We start from the raw sequence: 21,724 nt of genomic DNA on the forward strand, positions 1-21,724 counted from the left end.
GTCTGCTTGAGATTCTCTCTCTCCTTCTGCACCCCCGCACCACCCCTGCTCTCCCTCTCTGAAATAAATAAAATCTTTAAAAAAAACCAACAAGGTAACCAACAATACCTGGTCAAGTATGATGTGTGTCAGATTAGCATATGAACAACAGTTAGTTTTTCACTCATTTTTAAATATAATTTAAAATATTTACCATCCACTGTTCTAGATGCTGGAGGTAGTAACCAAGACAGATGACCAGCAAACCTGAAATAAAATAGATAACATTAAGACCAGGTAGGACAAGAGTTTTGTGTAAATAAAAGAAAAAGGGGGGTGGGATAGAAAGTGATGCAGTGGGTGGGGATACTGTTTTAGTTTGAGTATGAACACTTCCACCATGGCCAAGTTCAAGCTACCAGTATGACATCACTAAAACGAGAGTTGTGTCCACAGTGGGCTCTCACGGGCTGGGGTGGGCTGTCTCCACCACGAATTTTCTTTCCATCTCTGCAAAGTGCCTGGGCACCTTTTCTATGGGATCTCTAGAGATCCTGGTCCCCTCATACTTTCTGAGGGCAAGTAGAAACCACAAATGCTTTTTTCTCGGCTAGCCTTGGGAGCAGCTGGTGCTTTGGGGCTATTTTGCCGGAGTTGGAGGCTTTGTTGTTTCAGGTTTCTGATAATTCCACGCCAGCCTGTCTCTGTTCATTGAAGTGCATGTGCTGGGTTGTCATTGCAAATGGTCACAAGGTCTGTGTTCCTGAAAGGAGAGGCCTGATTGTAAGCTTTAGCAGTATGATGAAAAAGAAGGAGCTAAGGCAGTGGTAGAGGAGAAAACCTGGCTTATGGTAAAAGTTCTTGTGCTTGGTCAAGGCCATTTGCCAAAATCATTTCCCCGAGAAAACTTGATAGCATCGTGGAGAGGTGTTGAAACGAGGGGATTGGGATTTGGATCCCTCATTGACCTTGGGTAATCATGACACTCTTTGAGCTCAGTGTTCCTATCTCCTGTGTAAGGTCACGGTGAAGATTAAGTGAGCTAATGTGCAAGAGTGTGTGAAGATACATGTGAAGATACAAAGTGTCTAGCATGGTTTCCGGAGCAGGATAGGTACTTAATTCATGAAATCTCCCACGGGAAGAGCAACAGCCATGGGAATACAAAGAAACAACCCTAAAGCTATCCTCCTTGGGAGAACTTGGGAGGATCCAGACTGGAAAAGGTGGATTGAGGAAGACCCACATGTGACAGGTGCTGAAAGGACAGAGGAGTGGGTGGAACTGTGCCTCCAGTCCAACAGCTGAGACTCTAACAACTATGAAACTGGGGCTTTATTTGCCATCACTGTGCCAGCTGGTGGCTCTGGATTCCTCATTAATTGAATGGTGACAGTGGTAGTGCCCGATGGTTGATTTCTCCAGTCATACTGGGGAAGTTGGGAAAGAAAAGTCCCTCTGAGTTGCTTTGTTTGCAAAGTGAAATATAAACTAAGAAATATACATTAAAAACATTGCCCGTAGCATCGGTAAATCGCTAGAGAGTCGTTGGCCAGAATTTCCTATAATCCTAGAGTCTATAGATGCTAATCATAGTCTAGAGCCTCTCTTTGATATTCTGGGACTGTAGTAGAATTGATAGAGGAGCTGCATTTGACTTAGAATGAAATACGACATTTCATAAGCCAAGCAATGCAGAAAGAGCAGACGAAGAAGTAGAGAAAGACAAAAAGGGTGAGCGGGGAAACATCCCTTGAAACATGAGCCAGGGAGCATTAGATCATAACGGACAAAAGATCTGAGCTCCCAAGAATCCAAATGTTGCACTAAGAGCTGAGGAGTAACACAAGCAAGGAGGCTGTGGGGCTGGGGAGGGACATCCATGAATAATGGAAGGTGGTGGTCTAGAGACAGAATAACACCTTTCCTCCCAATGCAGTCCTAGGGAACCCAGCATGTCTGGGACCAGGACAGACTTGAAGCTGAGCTATCAGGACCCGTCTCATAGCATACCCCTCAAGCTGTGCTGGCTGGACCCTGAGCACGAGCCTCCGCAGTGAGCTACGGCAGCCTGCTAGGGTTCACACCACCTCTGGTATTCCTTGCACGCCCTGCGGCTCAGGGAGCTTTGTTTTCTCAGAGTGAAGGAAATGGCCAGGAGGGTGAAGTGGGCATGGAGAAACCAAATGTCTAGGAAATCGTTCTCCTCTTCACTCAGCCTGGTGAGTCCCTGAGCACCAGCTGCAGACAAGGAATAAGGGAGTGCCAACAGGTTAAGGAGGAAGAAAAGAGGAAAAATCAGGCAGGGTGAGTTACAAAATCCCCCGAGTCTATGCAGGAGGCGGAGTGGAGAGCCACATTCTCTGTGAGGGCCTGGGTTCTTCGCGCCGCTCTGCCCTGGCTAGCCAGGCTAACGAGGGCAAGTCCCTTCAGTCCCTTCAGCTTCAGCTTCCATAGTAATAAAATGGCGATGCTGGTAGCCCTAGATGGTTTCCAAGTCCCCTAATCCTCTTCTTTTATCAAGGCCAGTGTCAAGGCTGGCTTCTGAGGGGTGCAGGTTTGGGCTGTGGTCCATTGGCTAATGTGGACAGGACCCAATAGCATCACCACCTTCGTGTTTCAGTGTTTGCCCTTCTTTTGTGAGGTCCAGTGGAGACTGGCTCTTGCCTGGAATGGTCAACACATGGCATTCACGGGGCGCCTGGGCGGCTCAGTCTGTTGGGCATCTGCCCAGGGTCCTGGGATCGAGTCCCGCATTGGGCTCTCTGCTCAGCAGGGAGTCTGCTTCTCCCTCTGCCTCCCCCGCCCCAACACCGGCTTGTTCTCTCTCTCTCGATCTCTCAAATAAAATCTTTAAAAAAAATACATGGCATTCACATTCTGTCTGCCACATCATACTAACAGCAGCTAACAGCATGTGTTGTTAAATAACCCATGGTTTCCCACTGCTTCTGGGTTAGATGTCAGGATGTTTAACTGCATTGCAAGTGCCATTGAGACAAGGAGCACCTTACCTGGACATCATGGCTGTGCTCTTATATTTGGACTAAGCATAGAGGACTTTGAGAATTTAGCCTGGGAAGGTCTCCTGATCTTCTGAGAGCATCTGTGATGCTCAGGATAGATTTTCCACCTGCTCAAAGTATCCTGGGACACTTAGCTGTTTATCAACTGACTCCTGGCTCAAGGGACCAGTCAGTCCTGTTACAATGTTGCTTAACTTGTAACGTGGAAATAATAATAGCCGCCTTCCCTTCATTTTAGAGTTCCAGGGAAGTGCTTGGAAAAATACCAAGTGCGAGGCAACTGTACGATTATTAATAATGTTGCTATTATATGTTTTGATTGATGAGATTTTGATAAAGGGAAAGGCTCCCTGCCCTCCCCCCATCCATAAGACCTGTTCCCAAAAGTACATCTCAGTCCACACTCCAAAGACATTTCTTGGAACCACATCTTAGTGTGGTTCACCCAATAAAAAGCCCCTCTGGCTCCAAGTGGGCATGAAAGTTCATCGCAACATTTGCCATCAATAAAAAAACAATTCTTTCCATATGAAAAGCATTACTGCTGTCAAATGGTTATTGAGTGATGATACCTGAATATTGGGAACACAGGAACAGGGAAACATGCGTACAAAGGGAAACTTCACAGGGCCGCCAAATTGTAAAGATAGAAATGCCAGTATCAGAGGGAATTGGTTAAGCAGAGCAGGGTACGTTTGCCTTTGCTGATCAGGGACGATGAGGGGAGAAGGAGTGGTGGGAGGTGAGGAGAAGCAGCAGGGAGGAAGGAGAGAATCAGAACTGCCTGGTAGATGCGTCGCAGATGAGGGGGGACATGCAGAGTGACCGTGACAGCCCACAGACCATGCTGCCATGTGGCTAACACTTTCAGTGCAGGAATTTGTCAAAAATTATCTTCTAGAAAATATGGTCACAACAGCTGTTGCCTTTATAATCAGAGCTTCTTTGAGGCCCCTTGAGAAGGTCAGCTGCTTTCAGAAGCCCAAGCCATTACCTCTGAGCCTTCCCTGCCAGGACATCCTGCCTGCTCCTTCATGCCATTTTTCCCTCTGTCACACTTCTGTTCCCATTCCAGCTTCTTGTTCCGCCACACATGCTCACTTGCTACCACTTACCCCTGTGGTCATTCCTGGCTGGCCAGAAGAATGTTGGGTCCATGTGGTGGATGGGGTTGAACATGGCTTTATTCATGCCCGGCAGGCCTGGGGTGAGTTGCTTAGCTTTTCAGCCTCAGTCACTTGATCTCTTCAGTGGGAATGATCCATTGCCTTGTGGTTGAGGGTGAGAAGCAGATATAATCAAACAGTGAATATCCCATGGAAGGAGCTGGACACATGTGAGGTTGAGTGACCATATTCCTGGTTTGCCTGGGACAGTCCCTGTTTAGAGCTGTTGTCCCTATGACATCAGTAATGGGACCCCATTTCATTCTTGAAAGTGCCATGGTTTGGGTGATAAATTGTATCACCTTGGGCATTGTGATTACCAACAGATGGAAATATGGGGGGTCTAAATGGGACTGGGAACTCTCCAAAGACCCCCAGGTCCTCAGAATGTGTGTCCCTTCTTCCTCTGTCCCAGAGCAGAATTTCATGTCTGTGTGTCGTGATTCACTTTCAAAATTAAAATTCTTCAGTTAGTCCATTAAAAGAAATAACCGCCCTGTTTTAATTTCAGCAACGGCCTTGGAATGAAAAGACTACTAATTACTCCAATTAACCAAGCACATTAAGTGCACATGTTCAAACGAATATTAACATACCATCCATCTTGGTCCTGAAATTCTTGAGATGCTGGGATGCATAAACATTTAGTGGAAGAAATTGTGACTGCAGAGAAAACACAAACAAAGCAGCTGTTTGTTTGTGCAACTGTCTGCTTGGGGAGAAACAACCAAGAGACATGGAAAGACATGAGGGTGTTTCCCAGTTTATGTTTCCAATTATTGCCCAGAGGAGACAGAACAAAGAAACTCCTATTTATAGCCAAAGTCTAAAGTGGGAGGTGGCAGGGGTGGTGGGGAGGAGAAATTTCGTCATGAGAAAACACAATCTACTATTGGCATTAATAAAATAAAATATAGTGTAATAAAGCTGTAGATTATCAAAAGAACAAACCATCTTCGGGGAAAATAAAGGACTCCTTCCATGTCTTGACTCCATGTATGATGTTCTCTAAAACGACTTTACTTACTAGGGGTGAGAGCCAAGGTGGGAGTGGGCTAACACCACTGGAGTGGAAGAGCTTTGTGGTGGAAGATAGGGCTGGTACCCAAGCTTCAGTCTATGACGCACCATTATACCTATAACCAGCAAGGCCAACGAAGGCCACGTTTCTTTGTGCACACCACTGTCCCTTCTTAGAGCTCAGACTTCAGGAAATGCTCACAGGAAGCAGAGGATGAAGCTCAAGGGCAAGGTTAGCTACTCAGAAAGAATTCTGGGCAATGTACAAAAGGCCACAAGTCTCAGGATCTAACATGTTGGCCAGGGATGCCACAGTGGTACCCTGCTTGGTATGCCAGTTCTGCTGTCCCAGCCTTGGAGGAGGGCACCTGTCTTGCATGATTATGGTTTGTCCTTTCGTCTTCCTCCCCTTACTTCCTCCCTCCCTGTATCCTCTGTTTAAAAAATTAATTTTAAAAAATAAGTATTAAGTACGTACATGGGCCACACACTGTGTCAAGTAATTTTCTGTATCATCATCTCATTCAGCCCTCATAACAACCCTTTAGAAGTCTGTCGTTACCATCACCAGTTTATAAATGAGGAAGTTAGGGCTCAGAGAGGTGAGCTAAGGTGCTCATGTCACACAGTTGGAGTTCTAGAAGGCCTGGGAAATGGCCAACTTGGAAACCATCTGGAGACACCAACATTGATGAGGAAAGTGCCTCCATTTCCAGGGAATTGGTTCCTTGCCTTTTGGGGCTAAGCACTGGAAACATGGCTGCAGAAGCATCCTGGTCTAGGGCACAGAGGGTGCACCTGCCAGCCCCATGCAAGTGCCCATGGTATGGTTGATATGCCCTCTCCCTTCTAACATCATATTTAAAATGTCACAGTCATTACAGATCATCTAGTGTTGTGGACTGGGATTAGGGAGGGTCCTGGGAGAACATGCAAATGAGGGGTTTTGTTTATTTTTTGCATTCTAAGCAAATTGGCTTGTGTTTTTGAGGCTCTGAAGGCCATAGTGGTATTTCCTCTTTTGCTATGTCAACTCCCTTCAAGGGAAGCTATCAAGGAAGGCTCTCTATTCTGTATAACCTTTCTGAATGCCCAATGAGTTGAGTCTTTTTCTTTCTCAATCAGAGATTCCCTGAAGCTGGCTCAGGCTGGAAATGAATCCTCTGCAGGAACAGACTAGAATAGGCATTATCATCACCATTCATTAAGTAATTTTTGCCTCTTCCTTCATCTTTAAGTACTCAATTGCTCTTACTTCTCTGGACCTGCAGGAACAAGAACAGTAAACAAATTCTATCACTTCTTTCCTTTTGGGTTTGTCCTTTCCTTCCATCCCACACTTATTACATTGGTTCAGACAATCATTTTAGTTGTTCCAACTTACTTTTCTGATTCTAGTCTTTGTCTCCTGATCCTTCAATTCACCTTGAAGTCTCCTTTCCAAACAATGTTCTATTCTGAGATCCCTATTGACGCAAAATTCTGCAGTACCCCGTTGCCTATTTTTGAGTTTTTTTAATCACAAAAATTGCCCTTATGATTCCAAATTCAAACAATACAGGAGTGTATAAAGGAAGATAACCAACTTTTTTGTTTTCTATTTATCTTCAAACTAGAGGATTGTTATTTATTTTGAAATTTATTCCTCTTAACTTTAAAATGTTTCTCAATAAAATCCATGCATATGCTAAGCAAAAATTCATTCAAATCATAATAGAATTCATATTAAAAAATAACAGACTCCTACCCCACACTTTTCACTAGCATAGCTTGTCAAGTCAAAATAAAATGCCTCAGCAAACGTTTCAAAATTCTATGTGCCACAGTGCTGCTGGGGTTACCCTTCAAACCTTATTTCTACTCCTCTTCAATTCAGACCAACTACTCCCTCCAGGTCATGCTCTCCTCTGATAGTCTGCCTTTTAACTGGAGATTTTAACCCATTTACACTATTTGTAATAACTGAACTATTTGGATTCATTTCTTACTACTTATTTTGCACTTTCTAGTAATATTCATCCAGATTTTTCCATATTCTTTGCTTTTTTTCTTCTTTGCTTCCTTGTTTTGAATTGCTTGGTTTTGTCCCCCCACCCCCAATTTCAGTATTTTCTCTGCATTCCAGTTCTTTTAGGGGTCACTCTGGAAATTTTTGTATGTATATTTAGCATAATAGAATTAAAAGTTCATCAATGTATTTAAGCTCTTTCTGAACAATAAAAAAGCAAAGAACTTTCAAATTATGATTATTCACTGCCAAATTTTATATACAGTGGTCCAGATTTTAATATTCTCTTGATTTTTAAGAAAGATTTATTTATTTATTTGGGAAGGAGAAAGAGAGCATGCAGGGTTGGAAAGAGTGGCAGAGGGAGAGTGAGAATCTCAAGCAGACTCCACACTGAGTGTGGAGCATGATGCAGGGCTTGATCTTAGCACCCCAAGATCATGACCTGAGCAGAAGCCAAGAGTTGGATGCCGGACCTTTGAGGTGTACCACCTAGACACCCCTTCCATTGATTTTTTAAAACCCAAAGAATCCTTGGTTTTTCAAAACTCTCTTGATTTCATTTTATACTATCAATTTCCATTTCTACTTAATCATGTTTACCTTAAATTAAATATTTGTGTACTGATCCTCCTACATTTTTTCAGTCCTACCTTCTGAAATCGTTTTTTTTTTCCCCCCTAAAATACATGTCCTTTAGAAGTCCCTACAATGAGAGTGTTCTGGTAGTAAATTCTCTGTGATAGTTTGAGATTCCTTATTTGTCACCCCCTCCATTTTTGAAAGATAGCTTTCCTTGTTTAGAATTCTAGATTACTAGCTATTTAATATCAGTTGGTTGACATTAATGCATTTGATTTTCCTTGCCGTTCTTGAGAACTCAGCTGTCAGCTTGTCATTTTCCAGACAGTCTGCTCATTCTCTCTGATTGCTTTTAAGATCTCTTTGTTTTTGTTGTTCTGCAGTCTCACTATGATATGTTTAGGAATGGCTTTTTACTCATTCTGTTTGGGATTCTCTGGGCATTCTTTAATCCATGCACTGATGTCTTTCATTAATTCTGGAGAATGCTTAGCCATTATTAGTTTTAATGTTGCTACCTTCTGTTTTCTTTATTGTTTCCTATAGAATCCTCTCACCCTATTTTCTGGGTTTGTTGAATATTTTCACATTGTCCATTGCTATTTCCTTCTCTACTACAAGTTTGTGCAATCTCTTCAATATCCCAGTTCAGCAGTTTTCCCTTTTAGCCTCATCATTGAAATTCGAATTTCAATGTTTTTCATTTCTAGTTTCTAGTTAGTCATTTTTTAGACCTGGCCAGTTATGATAATCTCTTTTCTTCTTTGCTATGCTTTCAACCTTGTCTGATTTTTTAAAACCTATTAATTATACTAATATCATATTCTGTGTTTGATTAGTTCTGGTATCTGTGGTCTCTGTAGATCTGATTCTAGAGTTTCTTGTTTCAGTTGACTCTCACTCAGGGTGGCTGATTTTCTTGTGCATTTAGTGATTCAAAAAAAAAAAAAAGAAGTTCAAGTTTCCTTGTAACTCATTGTGTAATAATTCATTTTGAGGTCCCATTTAAATATATTTTCTGCCAGAGAAGACTAGAATTTGCTTCTGCCAGGTGCCTGATGCTATTATTAAGTAGAACCAATTTAAACCAAATCTTCAGAATTTTCTTTCAGCCATAACAGTTGTGTATATTCAGACTCCAAACCCATGAAAGTCCAGATCTGAAATTAGAAGTGGACTGTGAGTATTTTTTTCTTTTTCTTTTGCTGTTCCACTCAGAGCCAAGGCCAAGCTGGGCTTGTATCTTTATCTTACTGTTCTTGTGGCATAAGCCTTTTTTTAGTTCACTCACTGAGAGTGTTGCCCTTCATTATTCTTGGCTTCATTTATGGGGTCCCCACTTAGACCTTTTATTCACCGTGGGCTTTGGGTTTTGTCCCTTTTGTGGGAAATGCTGATTCAAACACTTAATGGCTGCTCTGGATTTGGGCTTTCTGATCATTTCTGGGGCCCAAGTAATTACTTCACTTTCTAGCCAAATCTGTTACACATTAGAAAAATGTTTTTCATATTTTATCTAGTTCACTTAGGAATTCTATGAAAATCTAGTTTGTCCTATTGTCAGAAAGAAAAGGCTTTGGGTTTTAGTTTGTTTCACTGGTGAAGTAGTAATACTTCCATCATTAAGATTTTTGTGAGGATTAAATAAGATACTGGGTATACTTCTATGCAGAAGCTTACAAAATGATGGCCATTACTGTTCTTGCCACTCTTCTGTTACTACTACTATGAGTACAACAACGATTACTACCAAAAACACAAAAGGGCCTGTTCTTCCATGGAGAAACAAAGAATTAGACGGTTGAAAGGAAAATAGTTGATTTTAAAAACGGTTAGAAATTAAGTTTTCTAAACATATTTCTCATATATATTACGTGTGAGGGCTTTTTTTTTTTTTTTAAACACTTTCCTGAAGTAGCTAATAACAGATCTCCCTGTAGGACTTGAGCCCTGTCCCCTGAGCTATAGCTTTGATAGGGGTACGTGTGTGGGCTAGAGGCTAGGCTCCAGTCAATAACCAGTGTCAGAGTCCACAGTGGAAACACTTCCGCTCTGTGCAGTGTGGGTGGGCAAGCTGAAAGAACGCCATTTATTGGAAGAAAGGTGCTACACATATACAACGAGGTGTTATATTTATTATTATTTCTATTTTAAATTATCCATCGGAGAAAGAAGACATGGCAAGAATTTTCAATGAGGCCCAAGGTCAAATTGGGTTCAGAAGCCCAAAGGAAAACACGGTAGTGCTCTGATCGGGATGCACGTGACCTTGGGCAAGTCAAATAACCTCTTCAGGTCCATCCCCCCTTGGGTGTGAAGCAGAATAGTGAAGCTGTATGGTTTTAGGAAGCTTCTACATCTCAAATTCTGTGACTCTCATCTCTTCCCAACTCATATCCCCCAGGATCCCTATTTCACCAGCTTCTTAGACCCACCACCATGGCTGTGCTAAAGAACACCATTTATCCAGTGTCTGCATGGAGCCCCCCTTTCTCTGATGTGAGACACAGAAATCAGAGCCACAGTAGAAGCAGAATCCTTCATGTGGCTTTGGCCTCTCCCCCTTCATGAGATGCTCATCTGTTTCGGATGTGTGGTTGGAATGGGAGGAGCTACAGCAAGGTGCCCCAACTGCCATCTAAGGAAGGAAGTAGTTGGAACGGATGCCTGGGAGTGACGTGAGCCCTGTACAAAAGCAGACCACACCCAGAGACAGTCTGTAGATGTGTTTTAAGAAGACTTGGGTGACTGGGTGGCTCAGGGGGTTAAGCCGCTGCCTTTGGCTCAGGTCATGATTCCAGGGTCCTGGGATCGAGTCCTGAGTCAGGCTCTCTGCTCAGCAGGGAGCCTGTTTCCCTCTCACTCTCTCTCTCTGCCTCTTTGCCTACTTGTGATCTCTATCAAATAAATAAATAAAATCTTAAAAAAAAAAAAAAGAAGAAGACTAAAGCAACAGCCTGATCTTGCCCACGGCAGGGGGGCTTCTCCTTAAGCCTAGATGTCACCACCACAGCAGAGGTGCACCACCTATTAGGAGGAGGATGGCTGAAGCATGGTGGTGTCTTGGGAGTATCTGAATAATGGGTGGCTGGAGCAGGTGTGGATAGCATGTCCTAAGAGAAGGCAGAGGTGCTGGGGAGTGATAGAACTATGTTCAGAACTTGGGTCTCCTGCTCTTTAGCTTCGGGGGCCTCATCTCTGACTGGAGGCTGGAAGCCAGGACATGGGTGCTACTGTGTCATCATTTCCCAAACTTCGGTCATTGGAAGGCCACATCAAGATGGTTGCTGTATTCACCTGCCACCTGTCCTATTACTTCCTCGTATTTGAACTGCAGTTGAGTTTCTTTCTTATTGAAGTGTTTGCTTTACAGGGAAGCTTTCTGTTACTATCAGAGATGGAAAACCAGTATCATGTGTCACAACTGCAAGCCAATCACACATGCGCACCCCACAGTGAAAACAAAACAGTGTTGTTAAATCATAGCTCGGTACTACTACCTGTGGAATTCTCTGGGCCTGAGGTTTCTCTCCTTTTGCTAAAGGGCAGACTAGCCATTAGTAGGTTTACCAGTACACCCTACTAAGACTTTCTTTCTTCTTGATGTAATGAAGAAGACTGCCAAAGGACAGCAGTAATGGGTATAATTTGTTGATTCCCTCCTTCTGTGTATTGCCACCAACACCTCCACAATCAGATGAGACAGGTTCTCCTGTTATTTACATGCCTTTTCCAGCTGAAGGCACCAGGGCTGAGAGATACTAAATCACTTGCTGAAAGCGCGCAGCTTGCTGGGGGTACAGACAAGATGGGAACCCTAGTGATTTGTCTCTAGAACTAGAGTCTGGCACCGCAGGGCTGTTTCTTCCCTGGCATGGTGAGTCAATGTTGTTTACTGCTATGGCTTCATGATGTCCAAGAGCATCTTAGGTGCTGCCTCAAGGCGTTTCCTGCATCATGAGTTAGAGGCATTTCATACATGAGGAGACCTTGAGAGCATTGTGCCTAACACCTGGAAAGAGCCCAGTAAGGCTTGATCCCTTCTCTCACCACGTCTCCCGTCCATGCAACAGGGGATCCTAAGCTCTGTTCCAGTATTCCAAGCTGCTTGAAGAGCAATGAACACTTTAAGCTGTCACATCTTAAAGGCACTTGGATATCACTCTCTGATGATGCCATAACTTCAGGCAGCCTTCCAATGGCTACTTGCTTTCCACAGCAGAACTTCTACCTGGGAAGAGAATGGACCAATCAACTGACAGCAGTGCTCTTGCTTTGGCTCACCCGTGTACCTCAGCGACTGGCACAGGGCACTGAGAGAATTCGCAGAAGGAGTGAGGAAGTGGCTGGTGCTTATATTTCTGATGCTAATACTATTAATGATGAAATGGCCATGTTACGGAGCTCTGACACTATGCCTGACCCCATAGTAAGTGTTTCTTCCCTGTGTTACTCGGTTTTTCGTCCATAACCCTAGGAAGGACATACTATCATCCCGTTTTACAGATGAGGACACTGAAGCTTAGTTTGATTGCAAAGCCTGTGGGGACTTCCAATTCGAGCAGAAACTGCTCCCACCAGAGTTGGCCAAGTGGCTCTGAGTTCTGGTGAATTTGGTGGATGATGGCCAGGCCTTTGAGCACCAACTCTGACTTTACTGACCACCCTGGCCTATAGAGCTCTCAGTGTGTGTGTGTATGTGGGGAGGAGGGTGTGGTCAGAGGCACTGACTTTGGTCTCAGACAGGCTCGTGTCCAAATTGTCTTCTGCCCACTATGGGCCAAGAGATTTGGGGCAAGCCACCTAATGTCCCTGGGTCCCGATTTCTTCTTCTCTGAACAGAACACTGCAGAAGGGAGCACTCAGCAAGCACAGTGCTTTTAGTACGAGCTAGCATTGAGTGAAAGGTATTTATTACTACAGAGAGGAAGCAAAGAGAGCCTGGGCTGGGGAAAAGAGGTCATTTTAAGAGGAAAAGAGAGTTGGAAGCAAAGTTATTTCTGTTTCTCTGTGACTTTGGTGGGAGTGTTAGAGGAGGCCTCGGAGAGCCGATTTCCTCCTTTTCTTCGAAACACCCCAGGTGAGCAAATGGTCCCACCCAAGCGCCCCTAGAATGTGTCTTCACACCGCTCACTGTTGGCTACACGTTGTCCTGAGCCACGTGGACTGCCCTGCCGCCTGGTCCTGAAACGGCCTGCTGAGGCTGTGGCCTTTTAGGAAATTAATTCCCTCACACGGCAGCCAGAGCCAGAACACCCAAGAAGCAGGGGCAGGGGCAGCGGTGATGATGAAGTGAGTGTGAGCCGGGCCTCCTCAGGAAGGAGCAGGCTCAAGCTGCAGGGAGCGAGGGGGACAAAGGCCTGGCCCAAGCTGGGGCTCCTTCTCCAGTCGGGATGCTGGTGGGCCCATCCCTCTCCCGGGCCCTCAAGGGTCCCATCCATCACGGCCCCGGAGTTCTGCACTGGAGGAAGACTCTGTCAGTAAAACATGCCCTCTCTTCCTCATCCGTCCTCCCTACCCCACCACTCTGCCTTCCTTCCAATCACTGCACCAACCCTTACTCGCCTGTTTACTTGGTTTTGTGGTTTTGACTTAGATGTGGTTGGAAGGGGTGGGGCAGAGGACAAGTTTCCACCCCACCGCTTCACCTCTCCCTCACACACAGAGGTGCCCTCCTTGGTCTCAGAGACCCAACCTGGTATTCTTGGCATAGCAGATGGGGAAGTTCTGAGTCAGTTTCTCTGGGGTGGGGCTCAGGGATGGGCATTTGTTAAAGATTCCCAGGTGATTGTAATTGAGAGCCACTGGTCTAGCGATGGAAAGAACCAGATGACAGCTGTCCTTGAGAAGGCAAATCTCGGGGGAGGAGTTGGGCCTGGCCATCGTGAGAGGTAGTATTGCTGATTCCTGCATAACCATTAGCTAAGGATGGTTTAATTATCTACAGTCTTTTGAGATGCCTCTCAAAAGCTTATTCCCAACATTTTGTGCATGTGGACAAATAGCTCGCTTGACTCCCACCAAAAAATGGTCCTCCCCACAAACCTCTGAGAGAGGGAATCATGGCATCAGTGACATGATTTAGCTCAGGTGGAAGTGGTGATAGTAAGTGGGACCAGCCAAGTCGGAAACCTCTGGTGCTCAGGTCATTCTAGATCCCTCCAGACTGAACCAGTAGGTGTGCCCTAAAATAACGAGCCCCATCCAATTCGATCTGCTGGGTGCTGGAGGCTATCTTCAGCCTGCCAGGTTAATCTGGAGGGCACCCAGGCACAGAGAGAGGGGAGACTGCCCCTGCTGCTGTTTCCAACAGATTTATAGTAGAGATCATAGGCTTAGAGCCTCAGCGAGGTTCTACAGGGGAGATTTAAGGAAGGAAAGGTTTCCTTGGTGGGTGGGATTACGTGGCAAGATAGGGTCGTGAGCGTGGCAGTGGTATGGGGTCAGGAAATGTGAGGTTCATGGGAAGCAGGCCTGTGGGGGTCTCGGTGATGAAGAGCGTGAAACACACTGATCAGGCACACAGATATGAGAAGGCTCCTCAGCCCCGCCCCACCCCGCCCCAGGCTTTTCAGCCTTAGGTGCAGACCTGAATTCTGTGCTTGGTGGCACACTGATCTGCAAGAGGGTCCTCTGTTCTTCCACTTACTTTCCCCTTCCCCAGCCAGATTGCCACAGTCAAGATTCATCACGCACCAGCAACAACCAACTAGAAAAGATGATAGAAAACCAGAGCCTGTTCAACGCGCCAGCTAAGGCCACAGCACATCTGGGAATTAACCCAACAGAGGATTGCCCCAAACTTTTAGGAAACGTTAATTACTCTTTGAAAGAAGGGAAATTAAAGAGGGATATGATACCAGGATATCTTTAATGTAAACTGAAACGCACATACTCTATTTTTTAAAAGCGTATAGACATATTCAAGGTCTTATAGTAAGTAAGTGGGTGCCCATAGAGGGGGGCATGAGATAGGGGCTCACGGACATAGACACATGTATATTATCTAACAACACTTCAACACATTTCAGTGAATAATGGTGAATAATAGCTGCTCTCTTGAATACTCAACCTCAATAGGCAAAATGTGCATATTGTCACCGTCATTACGCATGTCCTTACTTTTAAATTACCAATTTTAGATTTCCTGGAGGGCAGGGATCATTTCCTGTATTTCTTTATATCCTCCGTGGTGCTTAATGGAGGCCCTTCCGTGTAGAAGATGCTGTATACACATTTTTGTAAAATATCCATGAAAAATAACATTTATACATCATTGGACATTTAGAACATGTGCATTACAGAGGAAATCTAGAAAAATCTCTGTTTTGAAAATTTAGAAAATGCAGCTAATCAAAACCTCATAAACTCACCTGTAATTCTTAGAGATAAATGATGTAAACCTTGTGGGTATATTATTCCAGATTTCAGTTGGAGTATTATTTTTTTTTATGATTGCTCGATGGCTTTTTAGTTTTTACATCTAATAGTTTTGCCATTTTGTAGTTGGAATGAGAAAGCATTTAGAAATGAATTCAATGTACAAACTGTGCTTTGCAAGGAGAAGTGTGGAGTGAACAAGAAAGGAACCGTTAGTCCTCAGGATGATCTGAAGGAAGAGGAGGGGCTGGCCAGGCTCCGTGTGGGTGCATGTGTGGCCAATGAGGGCAAAGAGTGCAGAGATCAGCCAACCTTCTCTGTCGAGGCCCAGCTGGTGAATATTTGTGGGTCACACAATCTCTGTGCCAGCTGCTCACTGATGCTATTATACCGTGAAAGCAGCCATAGACAGTATGTACACAGATGAACGCGGCTGGGTCCCAATAAAACTTTATTTATGGGCGTTGACATCTGAATTTCATACAACTTCCTCAGCTTTCAGAGGGAAAAGAGAAAACTTGGCAAATCCAAAGAACCCATAGAAGGTTCGTAGGGATCATCCATCGGGGTTGGAGGGGACGAATGCACCTGCAGAAGCTTCAGCCACAGACAGCTGGGTACAGTGTGCCCCGAAGGCTTGCAGGTGGTGGAGGGAGATCAGCTGGAAAGAGCTTGAGAAGAAGGACCTGTTCAGGGATCGCAGGGAGACTTGAACCATTGCTCAAAGGCCAGAAAGTCTGCTTCCAGGTTTTTCTGCATGCTCTCAAGAAGAAAAGAAAGAAAAAAAAAAAAAAAAAAAAAGCAACACCCAAGAAGACAGTGCCTCTCCTTGGGAACACCCAAGATTTAATGCAACTAGCTGACCCTGGAGTTGGATGGGAGAGATGTCCGTAAATCACTACATAAGCGGGGCAGACAGTCTGTAGGATCCTTGCAAAATCAGCCCCAGGGTAGGTCCTCCTCGCTGTTTTTATTTTGACACTCCTTGGTACACACCTGTCATTTCCACGTTGCAGGCCCACTGCTGCTATGTTCCCACCTGTCCCAGCCACCTCATCCCCAACTTCCCTGATGATAAAACCAGATCCCATTGTCTGTAGGCCTCTTGTTCCGTTCTTGATCAGTTTCATCCTGATTTAAATGCTCCTTTGAAATCCTCCTAAACAGAGCTTCCCTCCTCCCTTGGTTATTTCCCTCCTGCCCTCCCACACTCCCTGACGACCCCGGGCTATGAATGTATGCAGTGACCTGCGCTGGGCAGAGGAAAGATTATGTTTATTCTCATTTCATTACACTTTGCCGAAGTTAAATGCGTACCTCAATGAAACACGACACATCACAAAATCTAAGCAGATTGTTTTTCTACAGAGTGCCCGATCTCAACCCGATTCCTTACACCTTTTTCCAGATTTCCTGGACGTGGTGTCTGGGGGGCCACACCTGTCCACTTTCACTTCGTTGCCCTCCCAACTGCAAGAAGGCTTTCAGCGTCTGGAGTTTGAGATGGGATTGCTTAACCAGGGGAGACATTAAGAAGTGATCTCATGGGCAAGATTTGCACCTTGCAAAGTTACTCAGAATTTTGAGCAGGATTTTTTTTTTTTTTTTTTCCAATGGACTTGCCTCACTATCCTGGTTTGCAGGCCTAAATGATGAAGTAGTTAATATACAGCACATAAAACTGTCCAGTCTGTTTGTTCTCGCTGTCATATCGTCAGTAATGATGGCAGGAGCTAACTAATGAGCCGGCCCAAGTATCTGTGTACACAGAGGAAGAGAGAGGAGGCCAGGAGCACGCATAACAAATAGAACTCCTATTTCTCTATGAGAGCAACTCTTCATTTCCTAATGCTTTTCTCGTGAATAGCTCAGGTCTTTCAGGAAAAAAGAAAAAAAGAAAAAAAAATCCTTTATGAAATGTAAGCTCCGTTTCTCATTTCATTGAAAAACCTTTAAGAAAAGCCATTTTTCATACTTAAGACTTTTCCAAATCTCTCGTAACCAGTGACCCTCTGCATTGTATCTTTCGGAGCTGGCAGTCATCCAGCGACAATCCTTAAAAATCCCTTTACAGTTTTAAAGGAAAATACAAGCTCTCATTTACCACTGGATCGAGTCAGAAAATAAAAGCTTAATGCCTTGACAGGCCTGGCTATTTTTTTGAGGCCTAAGTCTGATTTATGGCAGTAGCCAGCAAAGCAGGCTGGTGAGATATTTGCTGCTGCTCCCAGGGATATGGAAAAATGAAGTGTGAAGTTCTGGGGAGAGCAGGCCACAGCCTTCCAGTCACTAAACACTCCCACCAAGTTGGCAGGGGAACAGAGCCCCGGGCTGCAAGATGAACCTCAAAGGAATAGGGGAGGAGAAGGGGACCACGCACCGTGTCAAAATACTGCCAAGGCTTACCGCTCGCCATACATTTTGTCACATGGGGTGGGATGTTTATGAGGGGGTTTTAGGGAGGAAAGAAGAGAAACATTTTCTTCCTTCGTTCTTTGTTTTATTTTCTTTATAGCTTCCCTGTAGAGGTTTCACTCCAAGTAGGAGAAATTAAGAGCAACAACGGCAATGTAGGAAGTTGCTTAAGACCCCGCCATAAAATCGTTCCGCTCGAAAAATATGATCTGGTTAGAGAGAAAGCACGGACTTGCCCTGGGCTTGGAGCTTCAGGGCAGGAAGACAGACCCAGTTCCCCGCACCAAGGTCCCCGGATCTGAGAGCGTGGGAGCCAGGATTTTCATTCCCATGAAAAGGGAATTTCCTAGAGGTAAAAGTCAGGTGCCCCCCGCCCTCTCCGTATTTTCTTGAAGTGAGTCATCACAAGTGCATATGCCAGGTGATGAAACACTTGGTGGTTTTCCCCCTCCCTTTTTATTTAAAAATTAAAAAAAATTAACATCCACTGTTTAGATCTATTTTTAATTTCAAGTTTCTTAAGAGTCCTGGATACCCAGGCTTGTCTCAAAGGGCTTCCTCTGTACCTGGTATTATTTACAGCAGAGATGGATGGAGCCCCTGGCGAAGCAGGAGTTGATGTTCATTGTCTTCTTAAGTGAAAAACCCTTCTTCTAGGTGGTATTTTTGATAAAGGCAGGAAAGGGCAAAGATGGAAAACATGCATCTCATTTTCTCCCCACACAAACTTATCTTCAGAAGATCATTGGCCAAATCTGATTCATTTGAGAGCTAAAATGCACCCCTTTATTATTTTTAACTTTTAATAACGGCATCTCTAACCGCCAGATGGGGATTTACGTTCTGGTAAAGTCTCCGGGTCAGTTAAAGCAGGCTCGGTAATTACAGAAATGTTTACGCTCAGGCGTAGTCGTCCCGTTGCCTCTCTAAATCACTAACGAACACACCTACTCTCCCTCAGACAGACTCTCCCAGGCTCACTTTAACACCCCCACAAAAACGGCCTCCCTCATTTACTCCCTTATCATAAAGCTAAACTTCCAGATAATTCCACTCAATAAACATTTATTGGTGCCTACCACGTATAAGGTCGTGTTGGGCAATCGAGGGGGCTTGGGATTTGGGTAGACTATAAAAACAAGACCCTGCTCCTACACTGTAAGACATTTGCAGTTGGATGGAGGGAGAGACTCATCTTTGATCTATTTGCCTTTCAGTAAAATTGACCCTTAGGAAAGGCCATCAGAAGCGCTTTTTTTTTTTTCCTCACGTTGGCAGAAGAAGAGAGCAAGGGGGCCTCCTAAAACTGAATGACTTGCCCTGTGCCACCAACAGTAATTGCAAATATGGTTGAGCTCTGCTCTGTGCTGGGCACTGGGCCGTGCACTCCCTGTGCCCATCTCCTTACATCTTCGACACTCCTGGCGAGGCTCCTGCCGAGGAGGAAACCAAGGGAGCTGGCGGTTAAGGTCAGAGGCCAGCAGCATGTGGCAAGGAAGAATGGGGCCGGGGCTCACAGGCCCTCATAGTCCCTCCACGGAACTGAGCCTGGAACTCCTCTCTCCTGCCTCCTGGTCCACATTTCCCCCACACTTGTCTCCAGTCCCCATACCTGTGAGGTGGAGGTGGAATTTTAAAGGAAAACACACACACCAACGTTTCGCCTTTGTGTTTGTTTTGAATGGGTTTGGGGTGAAGAAACCAAGGAGTGCTTTGCAAGCTATTTTTGTTTATTCGAAAACAGCTAGGTTTCAGCCTTGAGGAGGTTTGAAAATACTTGGTGAACATTGGAATAGGGTCATTTTTAAGCCGTACTTCTTGAACAAAATGCTGTTAGGGGAAACGGAGAAATCCAGGGCCCGGTCCGTGGCGACCAGACCTCCAGAGTGGCCACCCTGTGTTTGGCAGGCGACACACTGAAAGAGGTGATGGAGCCCGAGTTTCTCCACTGGTGACTACCACACACACACACACATACACACACACACAGGCTGACGCATGCACCCACAGTTCAAATATTTTGGCAAATGTCCTGGCTTCCCTCCACCACTAAAATGAAAGTGAAGGTGAAATCATTTGGGGGCCACTAGAGTAGAATTCTCACTCTTGATAGCTGGCCATAGATTTAAATGTCTCACAGGAGGCCCAATTAAACATTAGTGAGATTCCCAATTCACGGAAGGATCATATTTTCTGGCCATTTTCATCACTCACACTTCCCAGCAAGTTAACAATGAGTTTAGAACAGGACTTCTTCCCTCAGGCCACCTCTCTTTATTTTATTTTATTTTATTTTATTTTATTTTGAATCTGGAATCTAGTGGGCTCGGGTGTCGGGAAATGCCATAGGCAGATTTTTCTAACCAAGAAACCCGTTGCTCTCGACACACAGCCTGGTTTTGTTAGGATACAAAGTTATCTCAGTCGTGGGCTGGTAGGAATCTCTGTATGTCGTTGGTAGTGATTATTTAAGAGGCTCCCTGGGACAGGGTGCCAAGAGGACATACAAAGCACCCACCGTGCCTCACACAAAGAAGATGCTTGTTGAATGAATAAATGAGGAAGGGAAGAGGGGGCACCCCTTGCTTGTGGCGGCTAGAGTAGCAGGGCAGACAGTGGTACAGCAGGTGTTTCTGCTTGCCCTAGAAGGCTTCCTGGATTGTGCGCTACCTTCCCACTGTGGTTTGCATCCTTCTGGGGGTACCTGGAGATTTTTGAGGGGCTATGCAGATGCATATGGCTTTCACAGTATTGATTTTTAGATTCTTGACTTCCTCTGCCCTCTTTTCTAGAGCTCACCAGTCTGAGAACACACCTCTGGTTTTCCTTTACCACCATCACTTTAGTTGCCCCTCTCACACTTTTAAAAGGCATCCTCTCACCCACCCCAATCTCTCTGTAGAGCATTGCCCCAAGGTCTAAATATCTTCTGCATATCTGAGTGATGAAATACTTTGAGAAGGCATTTGGCCCAAAGAAGAGTCCCAGGAGAACAGAGGAAAGAGAGCTTTGGGGAGAAATCCTGGAAGGGGACAGAGCTCTGTTTCATCCCGAGACAAACTCACGGCAAATGTCTGTGCACTTATGTATCTGCCACGATTACCTGTCTACCCGCTTACTCATCTACTACAATGACAATTCAGAAATGAATGAATTGCCACACGGACACATATTAACATAACTTATATTGGAATTGAAAAATGAAGTTAGAATTTCTCTGTGAGAGAGTCATCCTGATTTGGCCCATGAGATTGGCAATGAGAACAGCATTGTCATTTAGGTTTTAAGGCAGACATTTCCCATAAATGGAATGACTGAAATCTTTTGCAAAAAGGATTTTGACGAAAAATAGCTAAAGAGTAAATAGAATACACATGACCTTTATAACCATCGAAACATGTGATGCTATTTAGATGTCATCTTAAAATGCAGTTTAAAAAATTCTCTTAGTGGGAGTACACACACACACACACACAATTACTTGAGGACCCCTGGTTTAGAGAAAGTTGGAGACATAGACAACGAGGAAACTCATTAATAAAAACGAGTCTGAAGTTAGAAAAAATGCTGTCCAAATTGCAGAACTCTAAGAAGAGGTGGAAGGAGAGGTATTAAGAATAAAGAAACCATGGGAGAGAAGAGAGAGGTACGTGTGCTTGGGGATGAATTTGTCTCACATTTGTGTGATATTGGCGAGCTGTCTGTTTTTTTTCTAGAGAGACACATACCCATACCACTCAGGTTTGTTATATGCATCAGAACACTCTGGAATTTTACTTCCTTCCTGCCAAATTTTACTTTAAGAGAATCAGACAATCACAGCACATGTACAAATATTGTGAGCTTACTTGTTTTTTTTTTTGTTGTTGTTTGTTTATTTGTTCTTAGCCAGTTAGTAAGAGTACTTTATTTTATTATTTATTATTTTTATTTTTTAATTTAGATTCAATTACCCAACATATTTTATTTATTTATTTATTTTTTAAAGAGAGAGAGAACACAAGAGAGGAGGGGGAAAAGGAGAGGGAGAGAGAAAATCCCAAGCAAATGCCCGCTGAGCTCGGGGCCCACTGCAGGGCTCCATCTCAAGACCCTGAGATCATGACCTGAGTGGAGACCAAAAGTCAGATGCTCCACTGACTGAGCCA

At 44.5% G+C, this 21,724-nt stretch overlaps 1 protein-coding gene across 4 annotated transcripts in view; it reads left to right on the top strand.

The window, feature by feature from the left end:
- LOC116588700 (runt-related transcription factor 2) overlaps nt 1–21,724 on the top strand; it is a 224,251-nt gene that overhangs the window by 140,743 nt on the left and 61,784 nt on the right. Inside the window, exon 6 of one of the 4 annotated variants that reach the window (XM_032340147.1) lies at nt 4,683–5,023. The exons of the other annotated variants lie outside the window; for them this stretch is intronic. Within the exon in view, the coding sequence (XP_032196038.1) occupies nt 4,683–4,699 (17 nt within the window). The 3' untranslated portion in view covers nt 4,700–5,023. Of the gene's footprint in view, nt 1–4,682; nt 5,024–21,724 lie in introns of those variants that run through there. 4 annotated transcript variants of the gene reach the window in all.

Source organism: Mustela erminea, chromosome 4 (assembly GCF_009829155.1).
Source record: "Mustela erminea isolate mMusErm1 chromosome 4, mMusErm1.Pri, whole genome shotgun sequence".
NCBI classification, from domain to species: Eukaryota; Metazoa; Chordata; class Mammalia; order Carnivora; family Mustelidae; genus Mustela; species Mustela erminea.